Here is a 13,411-nt window from a genome sequence, read left to right as displayed (position 1 = left end):
ATGGACTTTAAAGATGTTCCATTGTCAGAACACTGTGGAATACATTAGCATTGGAATTTTTTGAATTTACCAGCATTTTGATTTCTATTTTGTCAAGTTTAAATTTCAACGGGTGGCACATCGGCCACATTGGTACCACTGCCATTGGTAGTCCCCTAAGCCACAACTTCACAACACCACTTCTTTTCTTTCTCCACACTCTTACACAATAATCAAATTGACTTCGTGACTCCTAGGATTTCTTGAAATCGTATTTTTTAATTTTTAATTTGCAGGCGCCACTTTTCTCGACTCCTTAAAGAAGCATGGACTGAAGCTGTGACACCAATAAATATCCAGGGAGGCTTTGCTGGATCTGGCGTGTGGCCACTTCAAGAGTAATTTTGCCTTGTGAAAGGCTTCAGAAGCAACTGGAAGAGCACAACGATGCTGATGATCCTACTGATTAGTCTATGGACCAATCCCTTTTGAATCCTGGAGACAAATCCTCAGCTAACGGTAATAATAATGAATTTGATTCTGCCATGAAGCTATTTTTACTGTCTCATTTAATTTATTTTGTATTTGTTTTGTTTTGTTTTTAACATTTAGATGATTCTCCTCGATCAGTTGCTGCAGTTGTTCAAAGCTTTCTGAACCCAGTGCCTGAAATCGAAGATAGCAGCGGACCATCTACATCGAAAAGGATCACCACAACAAGAATGATCACCAGTCAAGAATTTGTGGATCAAATGCAAGAAAGAGAAGAAAAGAAGAGAGAGGAAGAAGAACTGAAAGCACAGAGAAAAAGAGAGAGGGAAGAAAAAAAAGTGGAAAAATCTAGACTATCAGAAGAGAAAAAGAGACAAGCAGCAGAGAAGAGGAGGTTAGCAGAGGAGAAAAAGAGACTTGCATTGGAGCAAAAAGAAAATCAAAAGGGAAAGCAAGTCAAACGAAGGAACACAAGGAAGAGAAACAAACAGATCGTAGAAGACAACAATCTTTCTGATGTTGATGACCCAAACTCTGAAATGGACAAAGAAAATGTTGATCCGAGAGCTGATATTAATGGGGGAAGACAATCAACAACAGCTAGTCAAGAAGAGGAAGAAGACGCACTCTGTGGGAAATGTGCAAGATCTTTTCTTCATGACTTTAGAGGAGAGAAGTGGATAAGATGCTCCAACTGTGAAATATGGTACCACAACAAATGCTTAGGTTTAAGAGATTCCTTTTTTTCTTTGACATTTATTTGCCCTGATTGCAAGTAGTCTATTTGTTATTGCCAAACTTTTTTGTTACATATTTTTTGGGGGTTGAAGTGTTATCTTTGTACTTTATATCCATGAATTATTTTATTTTTGTGTTACAAGTTGACTGATGTCACAAGATTTTCTATTTATTTGTTATTCTATTTATTAGCTGACTAAACCCACCAAAATTCGTGTTATTGTTTAATATAAAGTATGTTGAATTCCTTTCAGGGAAACTTTTAAAACCAATTTTAGTGTTGAATTTTTGAAACTATTTAATTAATGTTTTAAGCCATATGCAGCCTAAGTGGCTATTTTTTAAAGCTCCCAATGTATTACCACTGTCATATGACTTTCTTTTTCTATGGATATTATAACACTAGTCAAATAAATTTATTTATGATATACATTGTGACTGAAGTAGATAAACTATTACTGCGATACCCCACTGTGACAGGGAATGCCAGGGCTGGGATGCACGATGGGTTGCCTACCTCACGGCGGCGGTCACTCTAGATCTACCCTCTGCATGGTAACTGTTTCACCTTCTCTCTATCTCTCTCTCTTTCTCTATTTCTCGCACACTTCTTCCTTTTACCAATGCCAGCCATACAATACAAACTCATGTAAAATGAGCCTTTTAATATTTTTTTTCATGCCTGCTTGGTAAATTGTGGATTTGAGACTTCAAAGAATCAAAAGTAAAAAAATATAGATTTAAAAAAAAAAAAATTCCATCAAACCCTGAAAATGACCCACAATTGATATGACCCACAATTGATTCATTGTGCTGTAGATCCTGTAGTTTTCAGAATTTCAAAAAATGAATTCAACAGTGTGATACTTATGTGTTCAGACATAACGTATCCAAATTTGAGCCTCCTAGGACGCTGACCCACAATTGATTCCAAAAATCAATTGTGGGCCAAAACAAACTATTTTTAAAACAGCCGCAACTCTGTAAATAAGGATGATGGACGGGGCTACTAAGCAGCAAAACTTAATGAAAGGACCATAGTTAAAGACTACAAAGCCACTTTGGCCACCAGTTCAAAATTTATGCCCTAAATTTGGAATTTTCAAAAAAGTGACCCACAATTGATTTTTTACCTTATGCGAGGTCGCAAGGCCACGCTCTAAATCGGTCCTCTGCTTCAATAGGAACGCGAAATTCGACTTAGACTTTCGTGTTTTCGGCTTGGCACTTTACGTTGCACGCTACAGAATCTCCTCAAAAGGCTTCGTCGCCAATCGCACTAGGACTATGCGGGAGCGCAGGAGCACGCTCTAAATCCGTCCTCTGCTTCAATAGGAACGAAAAATTCGACTTTGACTTTCGTGTTTGCGGCAAGGCACTTCACGTAGCACGCTAAGAAATCCCCGCAAAAGACATCGTCGCCAATCGCACTGGGACTATGCGGGATCGCAAGGGCACGCTCTTAAACGGTCCTCTGCTTCAATAGGAACGCGAAATTCGACTTTGACTTTGTTTGCTTTCGGCACTTCACATAGCACGACGCTAAAGAATCTTCTGAAGCGTCATCGTCGCCAATCACACTGGGACTATGCGGGATCGCAAGGGCACGCTCTAAATCTGTCCTCTGCCTCAATGGGAACGCGAAATTCGACTTTGACTGTTCGTGTTTTCGGCACTTCACGTAGCACGACGCCAAAGAATCTCCTCAAGGGTCATCGTCGCCAAACGCACTAGGACTATGCGGGATCGCAAGGGCACGCTCTAAATCGGTCCTCTGCTTCAATAGGAACGTGAAATTCGACTTTGACTTTGTTTGCTTTCGGCACTTCACATAGCACGACGCTAAAGAATCTCGTCAAGAGTCATCATCGCCAATCGCACTGGGCCTATGCGGGATCGCAAGGGCACGCTCTTAATCGGTCCTCTGCTTCAATAGGAACGCGAAAGTCGACTTTGACTTTCCGAGTTTTCGGCACTTCACGTAGCACGACGCTAAAGAATCTTCTCAAGGGTCATCGTTGCCAATCGCACTGGGACTATGCGAGGTCGCAAGGGCACGCTCTAAATCGGTCCTCCGCTTGAATCTGAACGTGAAATTCGACTTTGACTGTTCGTGTTTTCGGCACTTCGAGTAGCACGACGCAAAAGAATCTCCTCAAGAGTCATCGTCGCCAATCGCACTGGGACTATGCGGGATCGCAAGGGCACGCTCTAAATCGGTCCTCTGCTTCAATAGGAACGTGAAATTCGACTTTGACTTTGTTTGCTTTCGGCACTTCACATAGCACGACGCTAAAGAATCTCGTCAAGAGTCATCATCGCCAATCGCACTGGGCCTATGCGGGATCGCAAGGGCACGCTCTTAATCGGTCCTCTGCTTCAATAGGAACGCGAAAGTCGACTTTGACTTTCCGAGTTTTCGGCACTTCACGTAGCACGACGCTAAAGAATCTTCTCATCGTCGCCAATCGCACTGGGACGTTGGGGATCGCTAGGGCACGCTTTTAATCGGTCTTCTGCTTCAAAAGGAACGCGAAATTCGACTTTGACTTTGTTTGCTTTCGGCACTTTACATGGCACGACGGTAAAGAATCTCCTCAAGAGTCATCGTCGCCAATCGCACTGGGTTTATGCGGGATCGCAAGGGCACGCTCTAAATCAGTCCTGTGCTTCAATCTGAACGTGAAATTCGACTTTGGCTGTTCGTGTTTTCGGCTTGGCACTTCACGTTGCACGTGTCGTAGTTGGCACCACTGCAGCCCGCTATCTCCTGACTTCCCCACCGGGCAGCAGCACCTGCTCCACCAACATCCGGCTGATCACGTGAACAATAAAGGCTGTCAGTATTGTTTCTGAACCCACACCGTCCAGTCACTTTAATCCACTTGCATCCTACGTCCCATCTACGAGATCACGACATGGCGCAGTCTTAAGGAAAGAAATCGCAGTGAATTTAGCGCTAAAAGTGTGAGTGAAGTGTCGTGCCGGTAAATCTCTGACTATCCACCCCGTCAGTGATACGTGACTGCCAGTCAAATGGCTGGAATCTCGACGGCGGGGCACGTCGACCTCCAAAACGGCAATATTCAAGCAACGTGGGAGGCGTATAAACAGAAACTGAATTTCTATATAACCTCACTGGAAAAAGCAGGAGCGGATCCCACGGTCAAACATGCCATCCTAATGAGAGAGGCAGGACCTGATGTGATGGATATCTACAACTCTTTCAAGAGCAAAATGATAACATACAAAGTGAACGAAGAGACTCAGGAAAGAGAAGTTGACGTAGACAACTCCAAAAACTATGATTTGGTTCTGAAAGAGTTTGACAAATATGTGGCTGAGAAGAAATGTGTCACCACTAGTCGTGAAATCTTCAATGCACGGAATCAAAAAAGAGGAGAAAGTATCACAACGTGGGTAACCAGTCTCAGGAATTTAATTGCTGACTGTGAATACAAGGAAGTAGAAGAAAGCATGCTCAAGGATCGAATCATCTGGGGAGTCTTTGATGAAAAACTCCGCATCAACATTAGAGCCAAGGCAAGCCTAAAACTGGATGAGATCATCGAGGTATGCAAGGCGGTTGAGGCCACCTCCAGATACTCCAACCAGAATGAGAAGGTTGCTGAGGTTGATACTGCCCAGGCCTCAGGATCTGGATACAGACAGAAAACACAGCATTATAATCAGAGCAGAAATGCCAGCAGCAGTTCAGGCAAGAGCTCTCGTGGTAACTGGGGACCGCAAAGACAGGCTCCATACCAGAAACCCTCTCACTCGAGAAGTGGGCAGAAGTACAAATGCCGCAATTGTGGAACATGGCATGTTAAGAGGGACTGCCCCGCATATGGCACACACTGTAAAAACTGTGGTAAAAAGAACCATTTCACAAAAATTTGTGAAACCAAGAACACTCACTCATCCAACTCCAGTGACCACAAGCTGAAGAAGTCAGTCGACGCAGTTGAGACCAGGGACCTGGGCAGCGAGGAAGAGGAAGACCTGCTTCGGGGCGGCTGGAACTCACCAGCTTCACAGTCTTCACCAGCTAAGTCAGAGGTGAGTTCAGTGTGTGTTCATATGTTGTCCACTGTAAAAAACAAAGTGATAGTTAGTGGTGAAACCAGTACTCGCAGGAAAGAGTATACTGAGGTACTAAAGCTTCAAACTGAACACTTTGTGAAGTTTAAACTTGACCCTGGTGCAGAAATAAATAGCTTGCCCCTTAAAGTATTTAATCTAATAAATAGAAATTACACTGTGAGGCCCACTAACATCCATATTAGAGCGTATGGTAATGTAATCAGTCAACCTGCGGGCATTGTATCATTATTAGTTGAAACACAACATGGAGATTCATTAACATGTGACTTTCTCCTATCCAAAACTGAGCCTAAACCAATTTTGGGAATTGAAGCCTGTGAGAAACTAAACTTAGTCAAAAGGGTACAACATCCGACTAAGATAGTGAACAGCATGGAAAAGGAAACATCCTTACCAGAAAAGTGTGACGCATTTAAAAAAATGTATCCCGAACAGTTCAATGGACTGGGACAGTTTAAGCAGGTAGTCAAAATAAATGTTGATCCAAATGCTCAGCCTTGGGCTTGCCCTCCCAGAAGGTATCACTTTTCAACTCCAAAGAAGTTGGAAAGCAAACTTGCTGACCTGGAAAAGACAGGTATAATAGCCAAAGTTAAAGATCAAATACCCAAATATGTTAGTAATATGTTGCTGAGGGAAAAGGCAAATGGGGACATACGAATTTGCCTCGACCCAGAGCATCTAAATAAAGCCATAGTGAGACAACATTATAATATTCCCACAATAGAGGAATTGAAAATAAGAGTTAAAAACAAGAAAATATTTACTGTGCTAGATCTCAAAGACGGCTTCTGGCATGCTGCCCTGGATGGACCTTCCGCTGAGCTGACATGCTTCAGCACCCCCTTTGGCTTGTACAAATTTTTGAAAATGCCGTTTGGCATATCAAGTGCACCTAAAACCTTTCAGTTCCTGACGGAACAGGCGTTCGAGGGCACTGGGGGCGTGGTTTATTTTGATGATATACTCATCCCAGGTCAAAACACAGTGGAGCATGACAAAATCCTGAAGTCTGTCATGAAAAGGGCAAAAGATGAAAACATAAGGTTTAATCCCTCAAAAATACAATATAGGAAAACTGAAGTTAAGTTTTTAGGTCAATTATGGTCAGAGAACTGTGCTAAGGTAGATCCTGAAAGGGTGCGGGCAGTGGATGCAATCAAGGAACCCACAACGAGAACTCAGTTGCACAAAACTATGGGAACGTTTAATTATCTCAGAAACTTCATACCTCAAATGGGTCAAATTGCAGCCCCACTCTATAAATTACTCTCTCCAATGGTAAAATTTCATTGGCTACCAGCTCACTCAGAAGCCTTTAAAACTCTAAAAGAGAGTATAAAAAAAGCACCGGTGCTGGCCACATTTGACAGTAAACTTCCTATAATTATACAAGCAGATGCCAGTCAAAATGGCATTGGGTGTGTGCTCCTTCAGAATGGCAAGCCTGTGGCAATGGCATCAAGGGCACTAACTGAAACAGAAAAGCTCTATGCCCAGTGCGAAAAGGAGTTACTTGCCCTTGTCTTTGCTGCAGAAAAGTTTGCAAAATACATCTGGGGCATGCCTCGGGTGACTTTTCACACTGATCATCAGCCTCTGGTCTCAATATTTAAAAAACCCATGCATTCAATCAAAAACAACAGATTAAAGAAATTGAGACTCAAACTGATGGAGTTCAATCCTGTTGTCGAGTACTTGCCTGGAAAACACATGCACATGGCAGACCTTCTTTCTCGCCAATTTCTCGAGGACCCAGTACATGACGATCCAGAAATGCTGGAGGTTGTTCATGAGGTAACCAAGCACATTTCCATGTCACCTGAAATTGGGGCTGAGTTCAGACAGGCTACTGCAACAGATGCAGGCCTCTCTGTAGTAATTCAGCTCTACAAGGAAGGTTGGCCAAATAATAGAGAAAATGTCCCAACTGAGGCTCGTCAATATTGGCAAGTTCGCAATGAACTATTTGAGGAAGATGGGCTGGTGATCTTGGATGAAAGGATAGTAGTGCCGCCGTCTCTTCGCAGTAAAGTCCTAAAAAAACTGCACAAACCTCACCTGGGAATAGAGAAAACAAAACTCAGAGCTAGACAGACTTTGTACTGGCCAGGGATGTCCAATGACATAACAACAACAGTGCAACAATGTCGGATCTGTGAGAGATATAGTGCTAAGAATAAAAGAGAGCCACTTACCCCACATGAGATTCCAGACTTGCCTTTTCAAAAGGTTAGCATTGACATCCTTGAGCTGGACTCTAAAAGTTTCTTGGTAGTTGAGGATAACCTATCCAAATGGCTCGAAGTGAGACGACTAACCAGCAAGAGTAGTAAGGCAGTGATAGAGACGCTCCGCTCCACCTTTGCAACCCATGGAATACCTGAAACAATATTTGGCGACAACAATCCATTGAATTCCCAAGAGTGCAAAGAGTTTGCACAAGAAATAGGAAGCACCATAAAGACAAGCTCGCCTGAATACCCTCGAAGCAATGGGCTGGCGGAGAAGGGGGTGCACATTGCAAAACAGATTATGAGAAAAATACGTGATGACGGCACTCACCTCTCTGATGCATTGCTAGAGTACAATAACACACCGCTTTCTGGGCTAAACATTTCCCCTGCCCAAATCCTCATGAGCAGAAGGTGCAGAACCGCAGTGCCAACGCTCAGGGAAAGTCTGAAACCAAAAGTAGTAACCGTTAGGCCACAGCTTGAAGCGAGGCAACAACATATGAAAATGTTGCACGACAGAAGTGCCCCTCGCAAAGCTGTGAGTTTCAAAAGTGGGGACTCAGTGGCAGTTAGGAGGAAAAATGTGTGGAAAAAGGGCACGATTATTGAGCAAGTCGACAACAACAGTTACATGGTTCAAATGGACGGAGGGAGAAAAAAAAGGCGTAACACTTACCATCTAAAGCCATCTGTCACAAAACCTGACATGCACGATGACAACTTCGTAGACATTGAGGGCCTAATTGACCATGTAATCACGTCGCGAGCCAACACTGAGGCAGTCCCCCCAGTTGTTGAGCAGATTGTTCGACCTCCTAATGCCAACAATAACGTTGTGAATCCTCCTGTTGCAGACCGACGACGAAGGCTCGTCACCCAGGTGGCAGAGATACAGCGGAAGAGAACGCGGTATGGGCGACCTGTGAAGAGGCCCAGCTACTTTGGTCAAGGCGTGGAGTAACGCCAAGAAATCACTTTAGTTTCTCAGTGTTTTGGAACCGACAAGAGGTTCAGAAGTTCAAAACACAGTGGTGTGTTTGTTTTTTGTTATTAAATTTTCTATTGTTCTTCGCGGGGCTCTCCAGAAGTGCCAACCACGAAAAGAAAAATCTTGGTTTGGTATAAATTTGAAATAATAATTATTATAACTAATAAAAAGTATTACACTTTAGTTGGAAATCGGTGAACGGATTGTATGAAAACCATTCATAATATGAATAAATCAAAATGAAAACTACCCAACTAGGTATGTTTTTCAACACCCTGAAGGGGGGAGGTGTCGTAGTTGGCACCACTGCAGCCCGCTATCTCCTGACTTCCCCACCGGGCAGCAGCACCTGCTCCACCAACATCCGGCTGATCACGTGAACAATAAAGGCTGTCAGTATTGTTTCTGAACCCACACCGTCTAGTCACTTTAATCCACTTGCATCCTACGTCCCATCTACGAGATCACGACAGCACGCTCTAGAATCTCCTCAGAATGCTTCGTCGCCAATCGCACTGGGACTATGCGGGGTCGCAAGGGCACGCTCTAAATCGGTCCTCTGCTTGAATCTGAACGTGAAATTCGACTTTGACTGTTCGTGTTTTCGGCACTTCGAGTAGCACGACGCTAAAGAATCTCCTCAAGAGTCATCGTTGCCAATCGCACTGGGACGTTGGGGATCGCTAGGGCTCGCTCTTAATCGGTCTTCTGCTTCAAAACGAACGCGAAATTCGACTTTGACTTTGTTTGCTTTCGGGACTTTACATGGCACGACGCTCAAGAATCTCCTCAAGAGTCATCGTCGCCAATCGCACTGGGACTATGCGGGATCGCAAGGGCACGCTCTAAATCAGTCCTCTGCTTCCATCTGAACAAGAAATTCGACTTTGGCTGTTCGTGTTTTCGGCACTTCACGTAGCTCGACGCTTAAGAATCTCCTCAATAGTCATCGTCGCCAATCGCACTGGCACTATGCGGGATTGCAAGGGCACGCTCTAAATCGGTCCTCTGCTTAGGAACGCGGAATTCGTCTTTGACTTTGTTTGCTTTCGGCACTTCACATAGCACGACGCTAAAGAATCTCCTGAAGCGTCATCGTCGCAAATCGCACTGGGACTATGCGGTATCGCAAGGGCACGCTCTAAATCGGTCCTCGGCTTCAATCTGAACGTAAAATTCGACTTTGACTGTTCGTGTTGTCGGCACTTCACGTAGCACGACGCCAAAGAATCTCCTCAAGAGTCATCGTCGCCAATCGCACTGGGCCTATGCGGGATCGTGAGGGCACGCTCTAAATCGGTCCTCTGCTTCAATAGGAACGCGAAATTCGACTTTGACTTTGTTTGCTTTCGGCACTTCACATAGCACGACTCTAAAGAATCACGTCAAGAGTCATCGTCGCCAATCGAACTGGGATAATGCTGGATCGCAAGGGCACGCTCTAAATCGGTCCTCTGCTTCAATCTGAACGCGAAATTTGACTTTGACTGTTCGTGTATTCGGCTTTTCACTTCACGTTGCACGCTAAAGAAACTCCGCAGAAGGCTTCGTCGCCTATCTCACTGGGACACTGCGGGATCACAAGGGCGCGCTCTAAATCGGTCCTCTGCTTCAAAAGGAACGCGAAATTCGACTTTGACTTTCGTGTTTTCGGTTTGGCACTTTACGTTGCACGCTAAAGAATCTCCTCAGATGGCTTCGTCGCCAATCGCACTAGGACTATGCGGTATCGCAAGGGCACGCTCTAAATCGGTCCTCGGCTTCAATCTGAACGTAAAATTCGACTTTGACAGTTCGTGTTTTCGGCACTTCACGTAGCACGACGCTTAAGAATCTCCTCAAGAGTCTTCGTCGCCAATCGCACTGGGACTATGCGGGATGGCAAGGGCACGCTCTAAATCCGTCCTCTGCTTTATTAGGAACGAAAAATTCGACTTTGACTCTTTGTGTTTTCGGAACTTCACGTAGCACGACGCTAAAGAATCTCCTCAGGAGTCATCGTCGCCAATCGCACTGGGACTATGCGAGGTCGCAAAGCCACGCTCTAAATCGGTCCTCTGCTTCAATAGGAACGCGAAATTCGACTTTGACTTTCGTGTTTTCGGCTTGGCACTTTACGTTGCACGCTACAGAATCTCCTCAGAAGGCTTCGTCGCAAATCGCACTAGGACTATGCGGGAGCGCAGGAGCACGCTCTAAATCCGTCCTCTGCTTCAATAGGAACGAAAAATTCGACTTTGACTTTCGTGTTTGCGGCAAGACACTTCACGTAGCACGCTAAGAAATTCCCGCAAAAGACATCGTCGCCAATCGCACTGGGACTATGCGGGATGGCAAGGGCACGCTCTAAATCCGTCCTCTGCTTTAATAGTGTAGTATTATAGCCTCCAGCGTTCAGCTGGCATTGTCATAGCCGCGTGCAGCGCGCGCTTCTCATATCGGCCTCAACAGAAGCAGTAGCTTTGTTAGCAAGCGGTGGCCCGCCGCGCTTGGATCGTCTCTAGCCATTGTATTGGATCCTGCCTTAGCCTCATTAAATCAGCTAACATCTACGTCTTCTCTTCAGTTACCTACCCTCAGAGCTAACATTACAATTGGCGCAGTCGGTAGCTGAAGTGGAGCGTATTTGTGCTGATTATTTTTCTCTGGTGCACTGTAAGGAAACGTTCATCTGTGACCTTGCGACTGGCGTTCCCTGAGGAGTCCCTGAGGCGTCCCTGGCCAGACCCTCGCCCGTCTGGAGTCCCTGTGGTCACCTCATCGCTTCCCCAATTGCTGACCCCAGTGTGACCCTTGACCCCGAGTGCATCCTTGAGTTTCTGAGTGAGTCTTAAGTGTCAACCGTTGCTGTGATCGACGTGTTTTGACGGTCCCAAACTTCGCGTGACCTCTTGAGTGACCTTTGACCGCACTTTTGAGGTTAAGACAAGGCCATGCCGCGTCGTGAAGGCTCTGCGCGTGGGCCACGTCGGCCGCGTCGGCCAGTGCGACCGCACCGAGCCCCCCTCCTGCCGCCACGACGGCCGCGTATTGTTGACGCTTGGGTGGTCCGTGCGCTCGGCGGCCCCCGCCCGCTGGCCGGTACTGACAATGGCGGCGCACCTCCTGGTGGCGCTGGCGCCCTGGTCGGAGGTCCGGGCCCTGTTCCCGCACAGCCCGACTTGCAGGTTGTGTTGGCTGACCTCGCGGCTCTTCGTGCGACCGTAGCTGCTAACGCCGGTCCCCGTCGCGATGCGTTGGTTTTGGAGGAGATTGTCCAGTTTGACCCTGTGACCCCTCAAACCATGCTGGCCCTCCGCAAAGCCGTCCCGCAGTTTGATGAGAAGGTCACCTACGATGTTTTCAAAGCAACGTTCGATGACCTGACAGCCACCTTCCCCGGACTAACTGAGCAGCAGAAGTGTCAACTTCTGGCCGCCGCTCTCCATGGCGAGCCACAACAGGTCCTGGAGGACCTAGGTTCTAATCGGACCTATGCTGCATTGGACGAGGCCTTGCGTCTGTCGTACAGTCGGCCCGTTCATGCCTGGACCGAGATGCGCAGTCTCGTGTCCGTGTCCATGCGGCAAAAGACGGAGGAATCACTGGAGGCGTGGAGCGCACGCGTCAGTCGTGCTGCTCGCAGGGCTTACCCTGACACTCCTTTTCCTCGCGTGGAAAGCTACGCCGTCCAGCACTTTATCACTGGTCTCACTGCCCCCGAGATCCACAGTGCGGTAGCTGGCGTCGCGTATGCGACCATGCAAGAGGCCCTCGCGGCTTGTCAGTTGGTTTGCGCGCGAATGCCGGCCTCCTGGAAGACATCATTGAAGGTTGCCCAGCTGGCAGTGGAATGCCAATCTTCGTTTTCGCCGATTTCTGCGTCTTCTGGCTCATCTAGTGATAGTGACTCTTCTGTAAGTGACAAGCTGGACCGCTTGAATCAACGGGTCGACGGCCTGGTCCATCAAGCTAATGTCGAATCTGATTGATGTGTTTAACACACATGGGCCCTTATTTCAGTAGTTACTTGAGAACAGTGCCAAATGAATCTGTCCAGCCTTCCAAGTTGTGACCTGGGGATGTTCCGGTGCTGTGTCCGCATGGACCACCCGTCTGCAACCCTCTTGGTTGGCTCTCAAACGTACAGATTTCATGCCTTCATTGAGGAGGAGGGAGAGGACCGTTGGGTACGGACTAGCGTCCTCAAAAGTGGCAGCATTCTCTTTTATTCACCCGTTGATTTCGAATGTTAAGATGATTGTTCCGTTGGAATTTAGTCTGTTGCATCTTGTCAGTTGAGTGCAATTGTTTGAGAAAATTCAGCCATGTTCGAGGCCCCCAGATCTGTGCGGTGAGGTACAGTTAAGGGTGGTGCGATTGCTCAGTGCGCGGTGTATCCGGAGTGCAAGGCACGCTCACATGCTCCAGTCGAGCCATCTCAAGCGGCCCTGATTTTGAGATGAGTTCGGTGCACAGGTTTTTCCCCTTAAAGAAGGTTTTCCTGGCCCCTACTATTGCCGAAATCGGGAACTCATCTTTGGGGCTAAATGTCTGTTGAGGCTGCCGTTTCCTTGTTGGGGTGGTCCTAACCTCTCAAAAGAAAAGGGAGGAGTAATTGTAGTATTATAGCCTCCAGCGTTCAGCTGGCATTGTCATAGCCGCGTGCAGCGCGCGCTTCTCATATCGGCCTCAACAGAAGCAGTAGCTTTGTTAGCAAGCGGTGGCCCGCCGCGCTTGGATCGTCTCTAGCCATTGTATTGGATCCTGCCTTAGCCTCATTAAATCAGCTAACATCTACGTCTTCTCTTCAACGAAAAATTCGACTATGACTTTCGTGTTTTCGGCTTGGCACTTTACGTTGCACGCTAAAGAATCTCCTCAGAAGGCT

The 13,411-nt window shown here is 46.5% G+C and overlaps 2 protein-coding genes across 2 annotated transcripts; both read left to right on the top strand.

The window, feature by feature from the left end:
• The first annotated feature begins 452 nt into the window (after positions 1–452).
• On the top strand, positions 453–1,250 carry LOC117652045 (protein PXR1-like). Its single transcript, XM_034396679.1, has 2 exons — positions 453–498; positions 592–1,250. The coding sequence occupies exons 1-2, from the start codon at positions 453–455 to the stop codon at positions 1,248–1,250; spliced, it is 705 nt and encodes a 234-aa protein (XP_034252570.1).
• A 2,995-nt stretch (positions 1,251–4,245) lies between these two features.
• LOC117652044 (uncharacterized protein K02A2.6-like) lies at positions 4,246–8,514 on the top strand. The gene has a single exon (XM_034396678.1). It carries the CDS (start codon positions 4,246–4,248, stop codon positions 8,512–8,514), a length of 4,269 nt encoding a protein of 1,422 aa, XP_034252569.1.
• Positions 8,515–13,411: the final 4,897 nt, after the last annotated feature.

Source organism: Thrips palmi, unplaced genomic scaffold (assembly GCF_012932325.1).
Source record: "Thrips palmi isolate BJ-2018 unplaced genomic scaffold, TpBJ-2018v1 HiC_scaffold_6, whole genome shotgun sequence".
NCBI lineage: Eukaryota > Metazoa > Arthropoda > Insecta > Thysanoptera > Thripidae > Thrips > Thrips palmi.
Note: the sequence above shows the minus strand (reverse complement) of the source record. Positions and strands in the feature narration are given on the sequence as shown.